Here is a 23,494-nt window from a genome sequence, read left to right on the forward strand (position 1 = left end):
ATTAATGAAGATAAAGGCCATTAATCTCTACGGCCAAAAAGCAACAAGAGGAAAAATAATACAGGCAAATAAGTAACAGTGAATATCTGTCAAACTTAATTTTGATAAACAGTTGATTTTACATAATTTTACAGCTGCATTGGTTTCAAATATCAAAGCTTTTATTTTGCAATAAACTCACATGAAGTAGAAGCACAGCTGCAAGGAAGGACTGTCCCTGGCAATAGCCAATGTCTTCATCATAGACAGAATAGGCCTAGAAAAAGAAAAGTCAAAATGTATTTAAAATGCATACAGACTACAAGGAAGTTGAAGAAATATGTTCCATCCAGTAGTGGAGTGGTAGGACAAGTGATTTCCCATGGACAGAGGGCAGGGTTAGATGAGATATTGGGAAGAAATTCCTCCCTGTGAGGGCAGTGAGGCCCTGGCACAGGGTGCCCAGAAAAGCTGTGGCTGCCCCTGGCAGTGTCCAAGGCCACGCTGGATGGGGCTTGGAGCAGGCTGGGAGAGTGGAAGGTGTCCCTGTCCATGGCAGCAGGTGTAATGGGATGAACTTTAATGTCTCTTCCAGACAAAGCCATTCCATGATTCTCTATGTAACACTACTCAGGCTAAAATCATATAGGGAGTAGTAGTAGTAGTACTTCTAAATTCCTATTATTTTTATTTTTCAATCACTCTAAAAAGAAATGGATGCAATTTCCCTTCACCTAGATCAATGATAATTCTCTTCAGGTGAGTAATGATAGAACTTTACCAATGCAACAAATACAAACATAAGTTTGACCTGTGGGGAAAGTGAATGTTTGTTTTTGGAAAAACAAGTTCTGACATTACGCAAGTACAGGATCTAAGGTTAGAAAACTGCTGAGAACTCACCTGAAGATTTCACCAGAAACAGTTCTTCCATGCCCTTGTTATGCTGAAGAATTAACAAGATTTATTTTCCTATGGTATGACAGACGTGCTTTTGCTTACTCTTAAGAAATCCCTAAACTAAAGTAACTAACCTTTCCTTCCCCTTTACTTTTCCAAGATGAGAAGACAGATACTGTTTTTAAAGAGCTGTCAGAGGTCATTAAGAATTTGTGGAAACTTGAGAAAGTCTAAGCAGCAGGACTGAGATCAGAGGAAAACATCCTGAGAGAATAAGCAATGTACTGAGGTTACAGCCAGGGAAAACCAAAGCAAAGGGCAGAACCAGGAGGAGAAAGGAGTTGCGTGGACCAGAAGATCCACTTTTCCATCTGATGGGGAGAATGTAGTATTTGTGAGGAATTCTGAAACTACTCTGAAACAGGATTTCTGTAAGTGCAGCCTGGTATTCCTTTCAAAGTCTGTTTCTGAACAATTCAGCTATACATTTTCTTTGGGAAAAGCTGACCTGGGTATTGATGCTCTCTGCCCTTTGTCTGTACCACTCTTTTGAAAGCTGTTTAATGGGATTAGTTAGGAGCTGAGTGAAAATAATCCCAGCCCATTGCTCAGTTTCAGTGGACAAGAAAATTCAAGAAGTCACAGAAATAACTGAAAAATATTTAATGAACCGTCACAATTCAGCTTACCAATTTAAAACAGCTCTAGTAACAAGTCAAATGTAAAAACTAACCTGAGGAGTGTACAATGGCAAACACAAAAGTCAATTGGAAAAAAAAAGGATGCTCTCTATAAAGAAGTTAATTAGTCACTAAGTAATAAATTCACAGAAATTGCTTTAGACACTTAAATTAATATTTTATATGATTAACTAGAATCATTCACTGGCTAATCACCATCATGAGTCTTTATCTATTTGTTCCCCAGGTCTATCAGTTTATAGATTCCTAATATCTTGTCTCTGTAGCTTTCCTAAATGATCCCTAGTTTTGATAGGTCAGGTCTGCTTAGAAACAGACATGCAGAATTACAAATGAGAAATGTGATTTATGATTTCTTCATACTATATAAAGCCACTTCTAATTTACTTTTAAAAATCTAGGCTGAAAAATGGACATCAAATTATCAATGCCTGGGGTTTCTCTCTTGTGAGAAGCCTTATAGTGAATAATTTGCTGAAAATAGCAATAAATTAATCCAAACCAGTTATTTTAAAGTACGTATTGAGAAACCAACACAGTGGAGAAAACAAACTGCTTCCAAAACTGACATAGATTGAGAAGTACAGAAAGTTGTAAGAAATAAAAACATACTTCTTATGAGATTCTGAAAGAAGTTGAAGTTACAGCAAAAGAGGGAAAACGAGAAAGGTACAAAAAAAATCCTCACTCTGCAGTTAAAAATAAAAATATGAAGGAAGAACGGCTAAGTTTCTCATAATCAACTTCCTAAAACACATTTGAGCTTGTAATAAATCCATTTCGAAAACATTCAGAGCAGGAAGGCAGTGTCACTGCTTGGAAAATATATGGTCAACATAAGAAATCTGTATTTAATCTCCAGCAGAAAATTCCCATGAACTTTCTCTGCATTTGTTTTTTTACAGAAGAATCACAGCATTTGTCATCCCGCTGGAACCATTTCTAACAGGGGATGTACTGAAGGATCTGTGTCCAACTGAATATCAGAAGTGATCATAAATTAAAGGGATTAAAATTACTGAAATTTTATTAAGAACAAACAGTATCAATTCAAAAAGTTTGAGAGGAAAAGGAAACTGGTAAACCACTAATTGCCTGATTAAAACAGAAGAGATGAAAAAACTCAAAGTTTTCTAAAAAAGATTGATCCATGGACAAATCAGCAAGTATTGGATAATTTGGTTTAAATAAAAATATGAAACTAATTAGTGGACACTGCCTATATAGAAGAAAAATGTCAAAGGGCCACAGTAAAAAGATGTAATTATTAAAATGCCTTTGAAGAAACCAAAAACCATGAAAAAAATTATCTGCTTGATCCACCTTTTCCAAAGTTTTTTTGAAATTAATTATTTGAAATTCATTTCCACCAGGTCTCTCCTCAAAATCTGATTTTGACAAGTAGTTGTCATCATATACTTGGACATAAACTTCAGCTCTGTATCAGAACTAGATCAAAGAAAGATTCTGCTCTTAAGTCAAAACATCATAATCTTGACAACTAAAGGTTTAGTTTTTAATGAAGTCTCTAAAATCTACATGATTTCATTGCATCTACCCAATGCAAAGAGACTTTGGAATCTTAATGCACACCACATTTCCAATTATACTATTTTATTTTTAAGCAACCTATGGGATTTGATAGTGCTGAAATATGTAATTAACCAGAATAACCCTAAAAACAAGGATGCTGCCTACAGATCCCACCATATCGTATTGTTAACTAAGTCTAAGATTAACTATTTAAGATTTGTGCTTCTAAGAAACTTTCATTTTCCACGTGAAATAGAAAAACAAGGCAAAATCCCAAATCTCCTATTTCCACTGCAGTCGTTGTAACTTTATAATTTCAAAAGAAAGGGATTTTTCCCATGACAACCTGTGACATGTCACAGTTTTTAACTTACTATTCTCCTAACGTCTTGAGGAACTTCCAATTACAATTCCCCAGTTAACTGAGATTTTAAATATTCTCTGTCTCATAAATGGGATTTAATGAAGGTTCTGACTTTAAGCCTATTTTCATTCATTTTAACTAAATTAAGATCTCACATAATTGGGACATCTTTTTAATAGTTTTCTGAATTCTGAAGAGAATTTATGCAGTTATTAGCACATCATGATTAGAAACGGAAGTCTTTGGAAGCAGAGTCTTCTCAAAGTCCATGACAGAGAATCATCTGCACGTTGGGAAAGGGAACCAAGAATCCAGAGCCGGGCAGAAATTATTCTCCAAAATAATTAAGAAAGGAACATTTCCCAAGATCAGAATCTTCTGTAGACAGAAAATTTCCAAATACACATAATTTAAAAGATAAAGGGAAAGATGGCTGATTTAAAACCTCAATTTGGGATTTCTGTAACTTCTGTCCATGAGTGCCAGCAGATTTAAATAAGGAAGAGAAGAGGTTATGCCTCTCTGTGATCTCTATGAAATGACCAAAGGAAGCTACTCAGTGTTTAATACAGACACAGCTCTGTGCTGAAGTCTACTTTAGGAGACTTAAAAGACTTATATGGTGTCTGAAACTCAGACTGTCTCAGGAAAACATCCATACTTTGATGCAGATTTTTCACCCTACAAGGTATTTTATTATATGCTCAGTTGCTAAAAAATTTTAGTAACAGTACAATTTAAAACTCCATACCTAAATTTATTATAAGACTAACAACTTGAAAGTAATAATATTCCTATGGGTGCAGCATTGAGTATGCATCACATTTTAGAAGGAATTTCTGCATTAACTGAAAACCATATTTTTAGACACTAGTTACTAATTTACAGAGTATCATGAAGAGGCACGTGGCTGTTACATAATATGCCTCTGCCAGAGCTGGAACAGCTGAGAGAACAAAGAAATCTTCACCTTCAATCAGGCAGGGTCCCAAACAGACCATTCCCAGCATTCAGGATTCCAGAGCTGACCTTCCCACTGTTACAGGCTCAGCAGAAACTCCATGTGTAAGAACAGTGCTGTTGAGCACAGATGCATAGAGAAGGATCCTTATTAAAATGTAAATGGAAGAAGACAAAGTAACACTAAAAATCCTTTGAATTAAACAAGACAATATTTACTAGCACTGCTCCTTCAACCCAGGAGCAAAGAAAATAAACAACTAAAAATAGATGAAAAATAATTTGTAACTGATTGTGTTTATCCGACACTTGGTAAATAGATTTCTGTTGGAACAAAAGAGATCTGCCCTCTGACAAATAATTACACCTGGACAAACACTGGCACTTCCCATTTGTAAATCTAAGGATGTACTAAGGATTGAAAAATGTGGAAGAATACATACACAGTGAGGTGACTATCTGCTGCAATGACATGGAAATGAAAATGTAAAAAAACCCATGAAAATTAGACTTTCAGCTTACAGGCCAGCACTAAGCAGCAGCTCTGCTGAAGCATAACCCATCATTCACAGCTTATCACGGGCATAGAAGCTATTGGTTACAGAAGAGCACTCAAAGATATTTTCATATTGCAATGTACAGTAACAAAAGCTAAAAAACCCCATAACAGATCCCACTCAATCTTAGCATTGCTAGAAAGCAGTTTATTATTCTCTCTGCTAATGTGGGTACCAAAAACCAGACATTACAACAACTAAAATGCAGTATCTGGTCTCACAGCAAACCAGCTACCACTCTGATCCTGCACCTAAATCCTTCAGACAAGTGAGACCAGGATTGGGAAAAAAACCTATAAATCTGATCCACAAAGGGATGAGTATTAAAAAAATATGTCCTGGTACAAACGATTCGTATCCTTCTGCAAGGCCTCATCTTACTGAGAAACACTAACACCAACTCTGAATCTTGGAGAAGCAATTCAACCATTTTCTGAAAAACATTGCCTATTTTCCCAGTCTGCTCAGTCTGAGCACCCACTGAGCTCACCTGATTGATTTTCCAGCATCACGCTCCCTCTTCCCCATTAAAGTCACAATGGTTGTTTGTTAAATAGGAGTTACTTCAATCAGAAAATTAGGGAAAGCACATCTCGTGTTAAATTTTACACTGCACACACTCCAGAGAGTTGAGAGGATTAATTCTGCCAGGTGCTCTGATTCCCTGGAGCACTGAGCTGTATGTAAAGAGCATGGAAGCACGCCCTGAGCGCTATTGAGTTATGCACTGTAACACTGAGGTGAGCTCTTTAAACAGAGCTAGAATTTGCAGAGTATTTAAACAGAAAGCAGGCATGAACCAGCAGTTTTCTCAAAGATTCCCCAAAATCTGCTCTGTGAAAATCCAATCTAACTGGTGTCCTCAAGTGAAATCTCCAGTCTAGAATCTGAAACTATTTTTCCTTATCACCACTGTCAGTCTTGAAGTTTATTTTTAAGTATTTTGTCACATAAAAGTTCTGCAGCAGAAAAAGTTTCCATCTTTGCTGATTTCCTACTGTTCTGAAGAGGAGATAAAAGAGTTGGAACAAAACCTGGCAGAACTGTTAAAATAAGGCAGTGAGCTTCTAATGATTTTCCTTTTTATCTGACAGTTCACACCCTCTCTCACTTCAGTGGAGAATGAAGAAAATGCTCTTCAGCTTTCTGCCCTCTCACTTGAGGACAGACTCTTCCGAGCCATATTCAATAAACCCATTCTTCAATCTCCTTGCTTTCACCTTAGAAGAAGGGCCCAAGTACCCAGCACCTCTAGAGAAAGTTATTCTAAGTAATACAAAGCTGCTACAATTATTACTTTCAATACAGATTATTACTTGTCATTCCCAATGGAATGACAAGTTTATAAGCAAATTAATTAGGCTTTAACAATATTTCTTGAAAACCCATACACTGGAGAAAAGAGTTTATTAATCACAAACTTGAGGTCCAGTCAGACCCAAGCAGACATCTGTCACAACCACAGTCATTTAAGAAAACTATGCAAGGATGAAGAAGTTCCCCAGCAGCTATGTCTGATCTCAATACTGACAAGTAGATATAAACCCCTCAGTGTAATCAGTAAATATATGAATAATTCTATGCTGAAGACTGGATATGGCTATTCTACCAGACAGCAATGCTTCCCAAATCCTTCTTTGAACCAATGAGCACATAAAAGAATGAGGGAGTCACTAAGATTACCAGGATTTTTATAAACCCTTCAACAAGATCCCTACCTAAAGGCTTTTTAAGGAACTGAGCAGCTATAGAACATCCCCTTATGCACTCAAATAATTGATTAAAGGAGAGAAAGCAAAAAGTAGGAATAAACAGTCAGTTCTAACCCAGAGGGTAAAGGTGAGGTCACTCACAGAACCCTACAGAAGGACATGCTGCAAATATTCCCAAACCTTGAAGAACACATAAAAATAGCACAGTAACAAAGACTGCTGATAGACGAAGCTGTTTGGAGCAGGGAATTAAAAAGTGATTGCAAAGCTGCTATGCAGAACATGTTCTATCAAGAGAAAAGGACCAAGTGACAGAGGTCATTCAACTGTAGGTAAATACAAAATGCTTCACAGGAAGAGCAGTCCTCAATTTGATAGACACACAGAGAGGTCTCTGATCAAAGATCACAGAACCCCAGAATGGTTTGGGTTGGAAAAGACCCTAAAGCTCATCCAATTCCACCCCCTGTCATGAGAAGGGACACCTTCCACTATCCCAGCTTGTTCCAAGCTCCGTCCAACCTGGCCTTGGAAACTTAGAGAGATGGAAGGATGGGGCAGTCACAGCTTCTCTGGGCAACCTGTGCCAGGGCCTCACTGCCCTCACAGTAAAAGAATTTCTTCCCAATTTCCTTTCTAACCCTGCCCTCTGGCAGTCTGAAATCATTCCTCCTTGTCCTGCCACTCCAGGCCCTTTTCCAAAGTACCTCTTCAGCTCTTTCGGAGCCCCTGTAGGCAACACAAGGGGCTCTAAGGCCTCCCTGGAGCCTTCTCTTCTTGCATTTTAAAAAATGGGGATTATGTTTTCCCATTTTCACTCAGTGGGAACTTCACAGGATGCCCATGACCTCAAATATGATGGACAGTGGCTTAGCAACTTCATCTGCCAGCTCCCTCAGGATCCACAGATACATCTCATCAGGTTCTGTGGCCTTTCAGGCTCCTTGGATTGTCTCAAACCTGATCTTCTCTTAAACTGGGCAGTTTTTCATCCTCTCTGTCCCTGCCTTCGCTTTCCGTGGCCTTAGCAGTGATGTTGGAGCAATTGCCAGTGAAAACAGAGGCAAAAAAGTCATTGAGTATCTCAGCCTTGTCCATGTCCCGAGTTAAGCAGGTTTGCCCTTTCCTTCTGGAGGGGGCCCACATTTACTCTAATCTTAGTTTTATCACAGATGTACTCATAGATTATTTTCTTGTCACTTTTCACATCCATGGCCAGATTTAAATCTATCAGGGCTTTAGTTTCTCAAACCTGATCCCTGTCTGCTCAGACAATTTCTCTATATTCCTATCAGACTACCTGCCCTTGCTTCCATTCTCTGTAGGCTTACTTTTGTGTTTGAGTTTGTCCACGAGTACCTTGTTCATCCATACAGGCCTCCAGGTGTTTTTCCCTGACTTTGTCAAGGATGCACCACCTCTGAGTTTCAAGATCCTTCAAGAACAGATAACTAACAGCTACAGCAACTTTCTCTGCAGCAGCAGTATAGGCCTTGAGAGCAAGGAAAGCTCCCAGATTTAGAAAACATGAATTCCTCACATTTCCTAGGGAAAGGAAACAATGCAGGAAGGTCTGAGATCTTATCCCCTCTGAAGCTGCCTGTTGAATAGGTAATTCCTCTAAATTGCTTCCAGTTCAGACAGATTCACTCCTTTATTTGTTCTTTATTAAACAAAATAGACTGAGATACACCTTGATGAAGAAGAATTTTTCTTTTCAAAGAATGTTCTCAAGTTCTTTCATCATTGTCACGGAACTTTAGATATTTAGAATAGTTGTCTTTAATTCTGGACACTGTAACTAAAGGCAGCTGCAGCACCTGCAAAACACCGAGTTGTTCAAGTCAAACTGTACCTACACAAGGTTCACCCATCTCCACATCCTTTACACCACATTATTTACCATCCCTTTTTTCTCTGTGTCACCAAGATATCTTCATGAGAAAGGGCTTTCTGGTTTCTTTCAGATGACTCAGCAGAGTACATGGAATGAACAAGGGATATTCTTAATACTTTGACTGAAATCCATTTATTCAGTGCCTGTTTAGGAACCTGCTGGCCAATCTTTAACTCCTTAATGTGCATCTTGTTCATGCTCTAACTTGTCCAGCATTTAAACATTCATAGCGTGGCAAGCTACAGGAACTACAGAATTTCAATGAGAACACCTTCCTCAATGAAACCTGTACTGCTGGGTTTTTCTGTTAGCTTGTCATGATCTATTTTCAGTAAACTCTTAGGCCTTCATTATAACATACTTCTCACATTTAATTCTTGAAAAACTGAATTATTCCATAATTTTTCACTTAACTGATATCAAAGTGGCAAGCCCACAATTACCTATATTGTTATTCTTTTCAAAGACAGGCACAGGAGTTTTTTCCTGTAGCCCTCTAGTGCCCTCCAAGATTAGGGAGAAATCACTACCATTGACTGGTTCGAAGTTCTCTCTGTTCCCTAATTTTGTACTTTTTAAAAATGTGAATTACTCATAATACTGAATTCCAGTACCTAAGCAGCTATATTTAACAGTCACTCAAATTATTATTTGAATAGGAGTCTGTATCACTACAGAACTTATCTAGAGAACAGGAGTATGTATCAATACATCCCAAAGGCTGAACACTTTTTTCTGCCTGCTATGACAACTCCATCATTTCTAGTAATCAACAGGTGGTGGAAACAGCAACAAGGAAGAGGAAGGGAAAGGGAAATAGTTTTGTCTAATACAATAATTCATTCTACATGAGCAGAATGAATTCTACATTATTTATCATATTCTACAGAATATTCTAAATGAATTTCATTACTTTTAGAAAAAAAAAAGTGAAACAAAAACTGTCTGCCAAAACTACAGCAAAATCTACAACTGCCAGGCAGAAAAGTACCTGCTTGGCTGCAGTATTTTACCTTCTGGATCTCTCTCAAACAACAAAAGTCCGTCTGTACAAGACGAAAATATCTATTTATTTTAGTACCTCAACTTTCCCACGTGCAAATTGGAAAACTTAAGAAGTGATCTGGCAGCTCTGAGTGAAAAGCTCTGCTCACACACTGCTTGTGGAATGGTCAGAGTTCTCCAGGTAAATATCTACCGACATTCTTGTTTAACCTCACAGCAGAGCTTGTTCTGAGGGTTTGTTTCTCTACCTCTGCAAATCTCTCCACCTCACAGCAAAAGAGGTTCTCCTACACCACACCCTCTGAAAAGGAGCTCACCTCAGCAAGGCCAGCTTGAGCCTCTTCTCACCTGTGCCTTAGGAGGTACAAAATGCAAGGTTGTAAAAGGTAATGAAGAAACACAAAGTCGCCACATACAATCTAAACAAAGTTTTAAAATCTTATTGATTAACAACTAGGATAAGAACAGGGTTATCAGGACAAAAGAAAGTCACACAAAATATGGAACATGCTTTAAAATTCAGAGTACTGACTGTACCTTACAGATTTTGTACAACGATTCCTGACCGTCTCCTTCTGTATCCTTAAAATAATCATGTGCTGGATATGTACGATGGATATCTCGTTTGATGACACTCTCTTGAGCAGAATCCTGCAAAAAAAAAGAGAAAAATCCTGACGTGTTAACCCATTAACAGCATAATTAAATATAACATAATAGAAAATTCAATGTGTACTCAACATTGATACATTAGATAACTGCTTTACTGAATTCTTCTTGAGAAGAAACTGAAAATCCTTTGTAGTCTCTTATGCAGCTATAGTCTGACATTTTAACAAGAGCAACATGGCATATTTTCTATCCTGCAGGCTTAAGGTTCAGCTTTAGAACTCCAAGGAAATTACCAGCTGTTTAACTGTTGGTGCGTTTTTACCACAGACCATACACTTACTGCATTTGTCTGGCAGTAAAAAAAACCAACAAAAAAAAATAGGCTGTCTCTGTCTTGCAAGCTTAAAGCTACTAATTTGAAATGTTGTATGAACCTACCATAAAAAGTGTTAATTAAAAACTCATAAAGAATTTCTATAAAAAGATCGGAATCACTGCATGCAGACCTAAAGAACACAACTGTATGGATAAGGTAGTTATATTAAAATATCAGAGCTAGAACTACAACAGTTAATTATCTTCAGGTTCCAGTGAGCTGTACCTTTAGGTTGGCAAATATCAAACGGTGCTTTTCTCCATTACTTTTGTAATCCTAAAGGAAAAACCAACAAAATCTTCTCCTGTAACTTGGAATACAAATCCCTTACAAATATTTTTTATACTGAAAACAGAGTATTTTTGTTACAGAAAAGCTTCTAAACTCACAGACTGTGTCTTGTTAACCAGGATTCTCCATTAAAAACCTGCTGGAGTCAGCAACCAGGTAATCTCTCAAATTTTGATGGTTTTCTAATTCCATAAAGTCTCTACAGTGCAACTGTGCCACACAGTAATGCAGCTTCCTAGCATGCTTAGCTGGAAGCCTACAGCAATTCAGAACTCCAGTTCCCTTTTGGATCCATCTATAGCCAATACCCTCCAAGGAATCACTCCAGGATAGATGTGGCAGCCCCAGAGACCAAGGTCCACCTCTGCATTTCTCCATTCCTTTCAATGGTAGCTAAGGATGTGAATGCAAGAAGCTTAGACATCACTTTGTGTTGTCTCCCTAAAGTTGACAGCTTCTCTGAATCTTTGCTATCATTAATTTACCCAATTAAAATATTCTAATGTTCAGTGATCTCAACTGTGGCTTTCCCTTTGTCTGACTTTAATGCCTCTAGTACCAGAAAGCAACATGATCTGCATTTTGTGAAGTCATAGAGACCCAGAATGGTTTGGGTTGGAAAAGACCCTAAAGCTCATCCAATTCTACCCCCTTTCACAGGCAGGGACACCTTCCACTATCCCAGCTTGCTCCAAGCTCCATCCAACCTGGCCTTGGAAACTTAGAGAGATGGAAGGATGGGGCAGTCACAGCTTCTCTGGGCAACCTGTGCCAGGGCCTCACTGCCCTCACAGAAAAAGAATTTATTCCCAATACCCATCTAACCTTGTCCTCTGGCAGTGGGAAGCCATTTCCTTTGTCCTATCACTCCAGACCCTTTCCCTGAGTCCCCCTCCAGCTCTTTCGGAGCCCCTTCAGGTACTGGGAGGGGGTCTAAGGTCTTCCTGGATCCTTCTCTTCTCTAGGCTGAACACCCCTGGCTCTCTCATCCATCCTCTCCTCATAGGAGTGTTCCAGCCCTCTAAAATGCCAGGCACATTTTTATATGAAAGGAAAGGTTACAAAGAAAGGTGGTGTTTTTATTATGCCAACTGGTACCATTGAAGAAAATAAACGTATTTTGATGCTTTTGCTGTGTTGTCATGATTATTCTCAGGACATCTAAGCAGCATGCAACCATCAGCAACCAAAACTAACCACACTATCTGAATCACAAGCAAAAAACCACAGACTAATGACAAAAAAATTATAACAAGTGACCTAATCAGACTTCTTTAATGATTATTTTCATTTACATAGCTTCCAAATACCAGAGAGGCTGGATAACTGCAGTCTGCCTCCCAGATCTAGCTGACCATTCAGTTAAATTGTGAGAAAATGCCTGAAACAGCATTTAAGATCTACCAGTAAAGTTACAGAATCTATTCTAGAAATCTGTTACATGCATTTTGCAGCACGAACTTGAGAAGAACCAGGGAAAGTTTCAGGAAGACCACCACATCCAGCACACACAAGGTTCTCCAGGCAAGCTGAGACAATTGTGCTTGACTGTCTCATACTTCTCTTGTCTTGACTGGGGAAGCCAATGTGTAACTGAGTACACAGAAGTTGAGGAGAATGTCCAAGGTAGGGCCAAAAATATTTGTGTAAAGGCCCAAATGCACATGTACTTTTACTGAGTTAAAAGGAACCTGAAGCAGTCTACATTCAGCCTTATTAATGAAAGATTTCTAGAATAGATTCTGTAACTTTCGTGTTCTTTTTGCCCTGGGACCACCATGAAATAAACTACGAATATTAAGAAAGGCAAGGAGCCTCTTTTGAAGCTTTGTTTACCCTATGCTATGCCTAACTCCTTCTTAGAGAAATAGCTAGGAAGGAGTTACAGCAATTAGCATATTAGTTAGGAAAAAAACGGTGAGATGGCTATCAAGGCATTCAGGGTTTTAATGCTCTTACTTCTCAAATTCATTTCAGTGCTGCCAACTCAAAGAAAATATTCTACCAAGGAAAAGAATTATCTTCATATGTCAATGCTATGACAGCTGCCATGCTACTGAACAAGCTCTGCCTCGAGTTGTCTCTCTTCTAAAACAGCTGAATTTCTGCAATGGAGCAAGTGTGCTGGAATGATGACTCCTTGACACTCCTGCCATTTCCAGTTTTCAAGAAGCTGCTGAATATGGGCAGTTGATGAGAGAAGGAAGATCAACAAAGAAATAAAACAAAGAGAACAGAAAACTCTTTAAATTGAATAAATCTTAAAAGAAACTTAGAGGTACACAAGCAATCACAGTAAAGAAATACAGGGCAATCTTTACGCACGCACTTCAGGAATTGTTTTTTAATTAAGAACATCTCACACACACTCCAAAAAGAACCTCTACTCATTTGACACAAGTGGAGCCACTCTGGTGATGAATTACAATTAGGGAGCAGAAGAGATTCCTGGAGGCATTTATTTTGTTCCAAGAAATGGAGAATAAACATTGTATCAGCCACAAGAATTTATAAAGAAAAAAAAAAATCTCTTGGGGCGTAACATCTCAATGCTGTGTTAAGATTCAATACTTGCCCCACTTTTGCCCAAAACTACTTTCATGAAAACAGGTACATCCCCAATGAAAAAAAATGCTAAAAGTGCTCGGCTGAATTTTCCTTACTGTACTTGCACTGCCTGCATTCCAACTTCTGAGTCAATATGGAGAGATGCAGAATTACAGTTGCAATTAAAGGAATTTAAGAGTTTAATATGACTACTAAACAAACAGTAAACCAGATAACAGGTGCCTCAAATCTGGCATTCAAACTGAGCAGCACTTCTGACCTCAATCTCCTTGTGCTCCATTTCCCTAGTTAATAATAATTCCCCATCTCACTGGGGTGTTATGAAAATCAGTTAACATCAGAAGCACTGAAATACTGTAGTTATGCGTCCTGCAGATATGTCAAATAGGAGAACAATAATTCCAGCCTCAAATCCTGATCTGAATGCTGTCTAGTAAGGCACAGGGTTACACAAAGCAAAAATAGTAAGGAGAAAGAAAAAGAAAAATAAAGCAGCTCATTAGATATGCACTATTCCTTGTGTACAGAACCAGGCAGAGATGTCAGGAAGAAAACAACCCAAAACAAAAGAACTACGTGAGATCAAGAATATACCATTATGTGTATGAGTAGGCAATTTTCATGCTGTACTTTACTTCCAAAGGCTTAATCTCTAACCTTGAACTCATTCAAGTTCAGTTTTACCACATGTTTACACACAGAAATATGATTTGCATTTTCTAGTGGAAGTTATCACTAGCCACAGCAGGGGATTGGAATGAGATGAAAGTTAACGTCCCATCCAACACAAACCAGTCTGGGATTCTCTGTGCTGGTTACTCAGTTCAAGTTCATCTGCTTGGCCTATTTAAAAGATCTGCATCTCTGGTCAGGCTGAAAGACCTGATTTTGCAGCACATTCTTCTGCCTGTTCTTCATCTCCTCACGAGCTAAAGAAAGCTAGATCCAGAGCACCAAGGAAAGTAAAAAAAGGGGAAAAAATCAAAATGGGCTTTCAACAACTAAAATTACCTTGCCCGGGTAATCTAGTGTGTCATGCTTCTTAAGGTTTAGATACTGAAACTTTTCTACATGTTGTATGGAAAGTAAAAATTCCTAGGCCAACACAGACATTCACCACTTGTTTAGCCAGGATGTGAAACACATCTTCTGCTGGTATCTGGAGTTGGATGTAGCCTCAATAAACCATCTCCTAACCCTGAAAAGCCATAAATTGAAACACTGACTTGCCAGCTGCATGTTACTGACACTATGACATTCTTTCAGTAGCCAAGTGTTTGCTGAAGGAACAGATTTTTGGCATATTTTTTATTTTGTTCCTTAAAGTTCTCTATGGTTCTGTGCAGTTCCCCACACATGTGCATGGGAATATGAATAATAACTTTAAGCCCTCTAAAACACAATCACAAACAGGCAAAAAATACATAATACCCAATAGTTATGAAGTCAACCTGGGTTTGATATGATCTGCAAAACTAGCACATAGCTCTGTTCCTTGTTATTACTGATGCCTTACCAAATTCCTGCTTTCAGTGAAATCTGACAAGCACATTGTACCAACACATCTTATACACATTATCAATCCCTTCCCTCTCCTCATTTTACATACACAGTATAACCCTCCAAGTAGAATGTGTGATCCAAGAAAATCCCAGGTTCCCTACTAATCAGTAGTTGGAAAAAAAAACTCCAAAACAATAGCTCTTTCTTTTAAAGACATTGAAGAAAATATGTCTGGATTATGCTCAGTTCTTCTGTAGTATTTTTGTAACACATACCTTGTTGTTCAGCTCCTGTCTATAAATAGATTTTCTTTCAATCAGCATCGGATTTATTAAACTGAGGACATCTAACACTCAGAAAGTACTAATTAAAAACTAACAAACTCTGAGAAAAAAATAGAGGATTATTCATTAGAGTATTTTTTAAAAACAGTTACATATCAATATACTGAAAGTCAACATAATATTTAGGTTAATTCAGTAAATACCCTGGTCAGCAGAAATTTGCAAATTCTGGCTCACTATCTGCTGTATTTATTGCTCTTTGGACATAACTGCTTTCCTCAAGCAGGAGGAACAGAAGGCTTCCTGGTTACAGGGCCACATCAACAGTTTGTATGTGAGCATCCCTGGCACATCACACCTGGAGCGAAATTTAACATCAAAGTCTCTCTTTTCTCACCATTTTGGATTACTAATATAGCTCTGCTCAAAGGAAATAAACATCTTCTTTTATTAAATTATGTCCCATTCTTCTCAAGCAGGAAGTGGCCAAATTTTGAGAATTCCAATTCAGAAACTACCTATATGTCTCTTTTTAGGCCAGGTATGCAAATTTACCTATAATTTCTAAACAGACAGTTTTCTAATTGTGAAAAAGCCAGCAGGATGGGATTCTGTTGCTTTTACATGCATTACTAGTGGGGCTGCACTAACCCGAAGCTTTTTAGGAGCTGTTGTATCACCCACATGACTGCCAAAGAAATGGGAAATTAGGCACACTGTGGAAGACTGTCAAAGTATTCCACAGAATCACAGAGGATCATTAAGACTGGAAGAGACCTTTAAGAAAGATCATTGAGTCTAACTGACAACCCAGCATTGCTGTATTCACCACTAAATCATGTCCCCAAGTGCCACATCCACACACTTCTTGAATGCTTTCAAGGATGGTGACTCCATCACTGACCAGCACAGTCGGTTCCAATGCCTAATCACCCTTTCAGTGAAAAAAACCTCCCTAATATCTAATCTAAACCTGCCCTGGCCCAACCTGAAGCCATTTCCTCTCATTCTGGCAGAGACCTTCTCTCAACATTTAAATCAATCTTAAAGCTACTTGGGAGTAGGATGATGTAGGACATATTAACCACCTGTAAAGAATAAGGTTTTTTAACCCTCTCAGAAGCTGCTCCTGATAATTTTTAGCTACAAGATGCTTGACAAGATAGACCTGCATGATGAAGAACGACAATTCCATGGTTCTTAAAGATTGTAGAAGGAAAAGGAAGTCTAAGAATAATACTAATATCTATGTCAATACTATTTTGTAGGCAGCTTTATAAAAGAAAGTGATGTGTTGTGACAACTGTCTTGAGAAGGAGAAGGAACTGTAGGAGCAAGTACAGAGGATGCCATGAAATTGATATGAGGACTAGGGCTTCTGCCCTATGGAGAAAGCTGTGGCTGTTCAGCCTGGCACAGCGAAGGTTGTGTTGAGACCTCATGGCATGTTCCAGTATCTGAAGGGGATACAAGGAAGCTGAAGAGGGACTCTGCAGCAGGAACTGAAGTGGCAAGACAAGGGGTAATGGCTTCACACTAACACAGGGCAGGGTTAGATGGAATACTGGGAAGAAATTCTTCCCTGTGAAGGTGGGGAGGCCCTGGCACAGGTTGCCCAGAGAAGTTGTGTTTGTACCATCCCTAGAAGTGTCCAAGGCCAGGTTGGAGCAGCCTGGTCTAGTGGAAGGTGTCCCTGCCCATGGCAAGGAGATGGAATGAGATGGTCTTTAAGGTCTCTTCCAACCCAAACCATTCTAGGATTCTATACTGTAGCAGTCACAGAGGTAAGAAATAGCTCAGCCTTTAGCACGGTTGAGCCATCAATCAGAGACAGTGGAGACGAAATTTTTCTCTAAAAAAATCACAACAAAATTAGATCAGACACAAAACAATTCTGTATAAACTCTGTTGTTCTGAAAAATAAAAGGTATCCATGACCTTCACTATCTTTGTGGTTTGTTTTCCTTCTCCCTCTCCCATTCTGTACACTCTCTCTCTGATAGATAATTTATTCTCCTTACTCTGCCACATCCTGTCTGAACCTTGTTGACAGAAGAAAAACATTATTTGTGCTACTGGGCAAGAGGTCAACTTCTGAATGTACCAGGCTTGGATGTTTTACTACTGGCACACAAGGTGATGAATTCAGAGTTACCCCTAAGGACTCAGCTTGGAAGCTCCCTGATTTCCCACAAGAGCTGGGGTGCTCTGTACACCACCTGATGAGGTCTGGGTACATTTTTTCTCCACATGATGTATGTCTGCTTGTAGATCCCACAGTATTTTCATTTCTATTTTACTATGTTAGGGGCTTTATTTGGGTTATGTGATCTTCAGCAGATATGATATCAAAGCATTCTTTTGTTAAATGCCAGAGACAATTGTTGAAGCATTGAATTTTGTCTGAGATTTGATCTGGTTTTTAATGGCTAGCACTCCACAAGGTTGGCTCTCTGGAGAACATGAGATCAGCTCAACTAAATGTCACATTACCCAGTTTATTCATGATAATTTCACCTTTTTCTCTGATTTGCATATAGGCACTAGCTTACAAACAGTTTGTAAAACTGACAAATAACAAAAAGGTAACCAACAGATTCATCCATGTAGTTTTGTCCAAGTTCCTTCTGGTTTGCTGATTTTTAGACTGGGTTTCTCATTATGTTTCCTCTGGCAAAGCCACAAATTGTGGGAAGATAGCTTGTAAGGATAGTGCAGAAGACAATTTTTCTCAATGAATTGCAGCTTTACTGATTGCTGAGAAGTGGAGACAGGCTTGTCTGTCCAATGAGAATGGGTGTTATGAAAGAATGGGTTAGCTGGTTGACAGTAAGTTACAGTTGAAGCTTGAGAACCAGAGAGTGCTGCAGCTAGAGATGGAGTCTGCTGGCTGTGCTGTGAGGAGGAAGGGATGTGTGGTTATGCAAGAGACAGACAGGGTTAGGCGGCCAGGTAAGGGGCAGGTTGGGGTTACCCAGTCATGAAGAAGGAAACTTGCAGAGAGGAGGGAAGGAGTCAGTGCTGTGTGGAGCTGCCTGTGAGGAAAGGAGTCAGTGCTGTGTGGAGCTGCTTGAGAGAAGTTCACAGAGAAAAGGCATGGAAAGTTTTCAATAAGCCAATTGTGTCTGTCTTGACATAATTACTACAACAAATGTATTTGTAAAGATCGGAAAAATTTTCTTATAATCAATCTGCAATTTGACATTCGAGTATTTCTTACTGTACCACCAACACAGAGTAATCTCCAGAAGCAAGTGGAAAGGTTAAGGCCTGTTTCTAACAAGCAATACTTAACTGCCCCAGTATCAGATGGTTGTGGAAAATTTATGTGAAACTTCGCAGGAAATGGAAAAAGTGGCATATTTAAATCCTTGACTCCTACCTCTCTACTCCAATTGATAGAGCTTCAAAACTCACTAGTTTTTCACAAGTGCCTAGAAGTTTTCACTACAAGAAGTATAAAACCCCAAAAATATAATAACTCCTTAAAAAAACCAAACCTTTAAGAAGAAAACCCTGGGTCTTAGAAGGATTTCTTTCAACACGTTTACAAATTCTGACACTAGGCCTACTTTTGCCATGAAAAGGTAACATGACCAATGTTACCAGTTCAAGTCTTGGTTTCTATTGTTCTTTGTCTTGTCCTTTGCAAGCTGAGTCTAAGAAAGAATTCCAATAAAACTCACAGCTACACCCTGCTAGCACATCCTGACCTTTGGCATCTGGTATTGCTTGCTGCTAGCAAAATGTTAATAAAAGGAGAAAAAGCTGTAAGTTTATCCAATTCAGTGATAGTGATTTTAACAAGGAGGAAATGCCTTGCAGCAGTATGCAAATAAAGAATTGCCAATGTACTATCTTTTAAAAGCTCCTTAAGCTTGTAGTCATTTAAGTACACAGACTGTTTCTTCAAAAAGGAAACTCCTGTCCCTCATTTTCTTAAACAATGGAGTTCTTTCAATAATCCAGGCAGAAACACTTAGGCAAGACACAGGGCAAGCTGTAATGTTTACATACCAACTCAGCTATCCTAGACCTACTCCCTGACAACAGCTCTGGAATCTAGCAATCATTTGATATCTTGATATTTGATGCCGCACTTTAATACTTGCTGTGACAACATCACTCTCACATTTTCTTTGCTGCAAAAACAACTTCATTATTTGGAAGGACTCTGTTTTTTTTCAACCATTCATCTTCCAGGACTATTAAGATTCCATTATAGAGCAATCTTCTTGATTCTCTTTATAAGAAATCCAAAAGCTGATGGGTTTGTTGACTTGAGAGCTCTCTGCATCATTCAACACTGAGTGGCATCATCTCACCAGACCAAAGACTCTGACTGTTTGGAAGCATAAAAGATCATAATCACTTTTTAACAAGATCTGTAAATCTTCACTCCATACTGAGGGAACAGTGCATAGCAGAAGCTAAAGGTGTGTTGGTTTCAAGTGCTGAGGAGGGGTGGATTCGTCTCAGGGAAAGCTCCCTGAGGCTGGGGAGTGGGAGGGACTCTTCTGTCTCTGGGAGCTTCCCTGTGAGCTGCTGGTACCAATCAGAGAGCTGATTTGGTGATGGGCAGCTCGGGAAACCAATGAAAAGTTATTTCGCTTTCACAAATCACAGTGGATCAAGATAATTACGGTCTTTCCGTAAGGTGCAGTGGTCCGTGGCTGGGGCTCCGGCCCAGCTCCGGGCTCGGCCTGGGGCCTGACTCGGGACCCTGGCCCCGGCTTAGTGGGGGCCCCTGCCCCACCCCTGACCGCATGGCTCCGGGCGGCCCCGCAAGGCCCGGGCTTGACTTCTTACATGGCGTGGGCGAGGGGGGGGCGGATCGGGGAGCCACCAAAGGCTCTCCCTTCCCCCCTCCCATCCCAGTTCTGAGAGAAGAGGCCTCCAGCTGCCCACGTGGTTTTCTTCATGATCTGGATACAATTTTAACTTCTTTATGCCTGGATAAGATATTCGATCTTCTGAGCTCCCCTGAACGAGAAGGAATAAAGCATGGAGTCCACAGAAGTCAGTGGAATGAAGATAAAGTTCCTGATGGGAAGATGTTGAAAAGATGCAACTGATAAGTAGCTGAAAACCTTTTTTGTGGGGCTATGAGGGGATTGTGACTTCACTAAAATTTCTTTAAACTGTGAAATATACTTTGGGAGGCTTGGGGTGCTTAAGAAGAAGACTTTTTGGCTCGGGGAAATTGAGCTCTCTGTTTTGGGACTGGAATATGAACAGAGACATTTTATAGAGAAGGAGATGAAGAGAATTTTGTTTTTTGCACCAGCCTGCCTTTAAAAGTAGTACCCCATGTGTGCACAGTAACCCATAACACGGCTCTGGAAGGACTGTGTAAATGGGAGGAAAATCCATGGTTCTGTAGCTCCCAGGCGGATGTAGATTGTGAAGGTGAAGACACCCCCTAAGCCTAAATCAAAAACGGGACTTTTCTCTCTTGAGTGAACTGAAATGATTATTTAAGCAGATAACTGACTGAAGTGTTCTCTGTATGTTGTTGTTAAGGAATGTGGAATGAAGGAAAGGGGGGGAGGGAGCAATCTAGGAATCTTATTCTGAATTCTTTTTTGTGTACTTAATAAATTTCTTCTTGTATCCTTTTATGTTTTAAGCCTGCCTTGCCTCTACTCCTAAATCCTATTTCTAAAAGAAGTTAAATATATTAAAACTGGCAAAACCCAAGTCACACCGTGACAAAAGGCCAGCCAGATGGTTAGGGAAAAGAAGAAAAATACAAGCACATGGGTTTTGTGCCTACCTCAGTCAGAATGTGGAAGTAATTATGAAGACGTCATTAACACTGTACTAAAAGGAAAAGTTAGATAAGGCCAGCTATCAGTGTCCATAACACTTTATTCTATTTTATTCCTGTTTTTTACCAAATTTACTTTAAAAAGTCCAATTCATCTATAATTTCTAGCTGAACCCTTCACAGTGTATGAGACACTGAAGACAGCTACTGAACCTGCATCCATTTAGGGGTCTGCTGAGCAATCAGCGCTTCTGCAGCAGATGGCGTTTACTGCGAGTATATCTTTGCAGTTGGCTGCAGGATGAAGCATGGGCATAACCAATTTAGAGACACAGATACAAGGAGACTACAGATCACTTAACCCTTCCCTCAAGTCTTCTCCTAGTTTAAAGGAGAGGGAATGCAGCACACTACATATAGATGAAAGTAGGTTTAGGGAAATGCTGCTTAGGCTTACAGTAAGTTGTCAGTATCAGAGCTTACTGTTAGAAGTCTTTAATACAATTTTAGATGAACTAATGAACAAAAATACTGGAAAGACAAGAATCACAAATATTTGACTGGGAAAGGATCTCTGGAGGCCACCTGGTCCAACCTGCCTGGCAGGGCAGCACTTGTTGCCTTGGACCATGTCCAAGTAGCTTTTGAACGGCTCTCTAATGGTGAAGACTCCACAATCCCCCTGGGCAACCTATTCTTGCTCACCCCCACAGTGTTATGATGGGGCCTCCTGTATGCCCAGTGCCTCTCACTGGGCAACACTGAGGAGAGCCTGGCTTTGGCTTCTATATAACCTTCCTCCAGGTATTTATCCACATTGGTAAGAACCCCTGAAGCCTTTTCTGCTCCAAGCTGAACACTCCCAGCTTTCCTCAAAGCAGAGATGTTTCAGTACCTTCACCTTGCCACTAGCCCTTGCTAGACTCCTTGAGTTCCTCAGGGTGCTACAAATTTCCATGCCCACCAGTTCATTCTGTGCCTTGAACTCCCAGGCAAACCAGCACATTCAGGCTACAGAGGTTTCTGGATCCAGCTTTCCCAGGTTCCCAAAACCCTCCTCTTCCCAGCAGAAAGAACAGCACCACACAGGACAAAGGAAGGGCCATGCTGGAGACCTCTGCATGTAACTGGGACCTGTGGGGGCAATGTGTGAATCACCACAAGAAACTCTGTTTCTGCTTTTTTTATATTGATCCAGTTTATTCCTATTATAGGAAAACTGGAATTCACTTTTGATTGGCTCCTCAGATTCAGATCAATACAGCACTGACATCAGACAGTACTCATCTGGTCACGTATGGGTCATAACCATGAAGACCAGACAATGAAAGGACAGCACAGTACACAGAAATAATACAAACTTATATTTAAAATGTTACCACTCTTCTATATACTGCTTTTTAGTGTATTTGATAATTTCTCAAGCACTGCATACAGTGTATAAAAAACCCTAGATTTCAGGGATACTGCAGCAGTTCTATCAGAAATCAAGGAACCCTATGTCCATCTCTTTTTTAGTGATTAAGTTTAGTTATTCCAATTATTCTGACTAAAATAGGGAAGTTATCTACACATAATCCTGTTACTTCACAATAATCCCTTACCGATTCCCTTGATTTTCAAAATAAGGCGTGAACAAAATTTCTGTTGATGTCTATGCGAACTCTCTCAACGACAAAAAAAAAAGTGTATCTGTTTAAATAGGCTAATTCAAAGTGAACCAACACTATCTCCTTGGAACCTCTGACACTTCAGACAATGAGCAATACAAAAGGGAAAATCAATGCTTTCCCATCCCATAAGAAACAAGGAACAACCACGAAACATGGAAAACCAACTGCTTTCATCATCATAAGATGCAATTAACTCATTTCAGTATAAACCCTTCCATGCAAGGAAGAGTAAAGCAAAGTTGTAACAATAAAATGAAAACAAACCACAAAGAAACAACTAATCCCTTCATGTAAAAAGGGTATTTTGGAAAAAATACGAGACAGTGCTTGTTTTCCATCTACATAAGCATCTTCCATGCATTTGCAGTCGTAACATGGCACATTTATGTAACTAGGGATGTTAAAGGCTACATGAAAAGCCAGCAACCGTAGACCTTTAAATAAAGCTAAATTTACTTTATTGACTTCTTGAGTTTACCACCCAAGAAAAGTCCCACAGCTAGTCAGAAGTGTATTTTCCTACTATACTTTTCAAGGGTCATCATCAATTAAATGTGATTTTATAATCTGGGGGTTTTGTTTACGGTATTTCTAGGTCATTGCATTTAGCAGAAAGAATATCCCTTCCCCATCTGTTAAATAAAGATGTGCACCACCAGTTAAATCTCATGCACCAGGCTGTGCTGCAAAGTCTTCCAAAACTCACATGAAAAAAGTCTCCAGGAAACAAAACTGACTTAGCAACTTCCACGTCATCATATCCTTTTCACCTCCAGGAACGTCCAAGATGTTACTGGCAGAAGGCAGAA

At 39.4% G+C, this 23,494-nt stretch overlaps 1 protein-coding gene across 5 annotated transcripts in view; it reads right to left on the reverse strand.

Moving 5' to 3' along the window:
- Window positions 1-23,494, reverse strand: part of RABGAP1L (RAB GTPase activating protein 1 like) — a 260,444-nt gene that overhangs the window by 123,491 nt on the left and 113,459 nt on the right. For all 5 annotated transcript variants that reach the window (XM_056497048.1, XM_056497050.1, XM_056497049.1 and 2 more), the window contains 2 exons: window positions 10,146-10,259; window positions 182-256 (listed from right to left, as the gene is read on the reverse strand). In XM_056497048.1, coding sequence (XP_056353023.1) covers window positions 182-256; window positions 10,146-10,259 — 189 coding nt within the window. The remainder of the gene's footprint in view (window positions 1-181; window positions 257-10,145; window positions 10,260-23,494) is intronic.

This window comes from Oenanthe melanoleuca, chromosome 8, assembly GCF_029582105.1.
Source record: "Oenanthe melanoleuca isolate GR-GAL-2019-014 chromosome 8, OMel1.0, whole genome shotgun sequence".
In the NCBI taxonomy this organism is placed as follows: Eukaryota; Metazoa; Chordata; class Aves; order Passeriformes; family Muscicapidae; genus Oenanthe; species Oenanthe melanoleuca.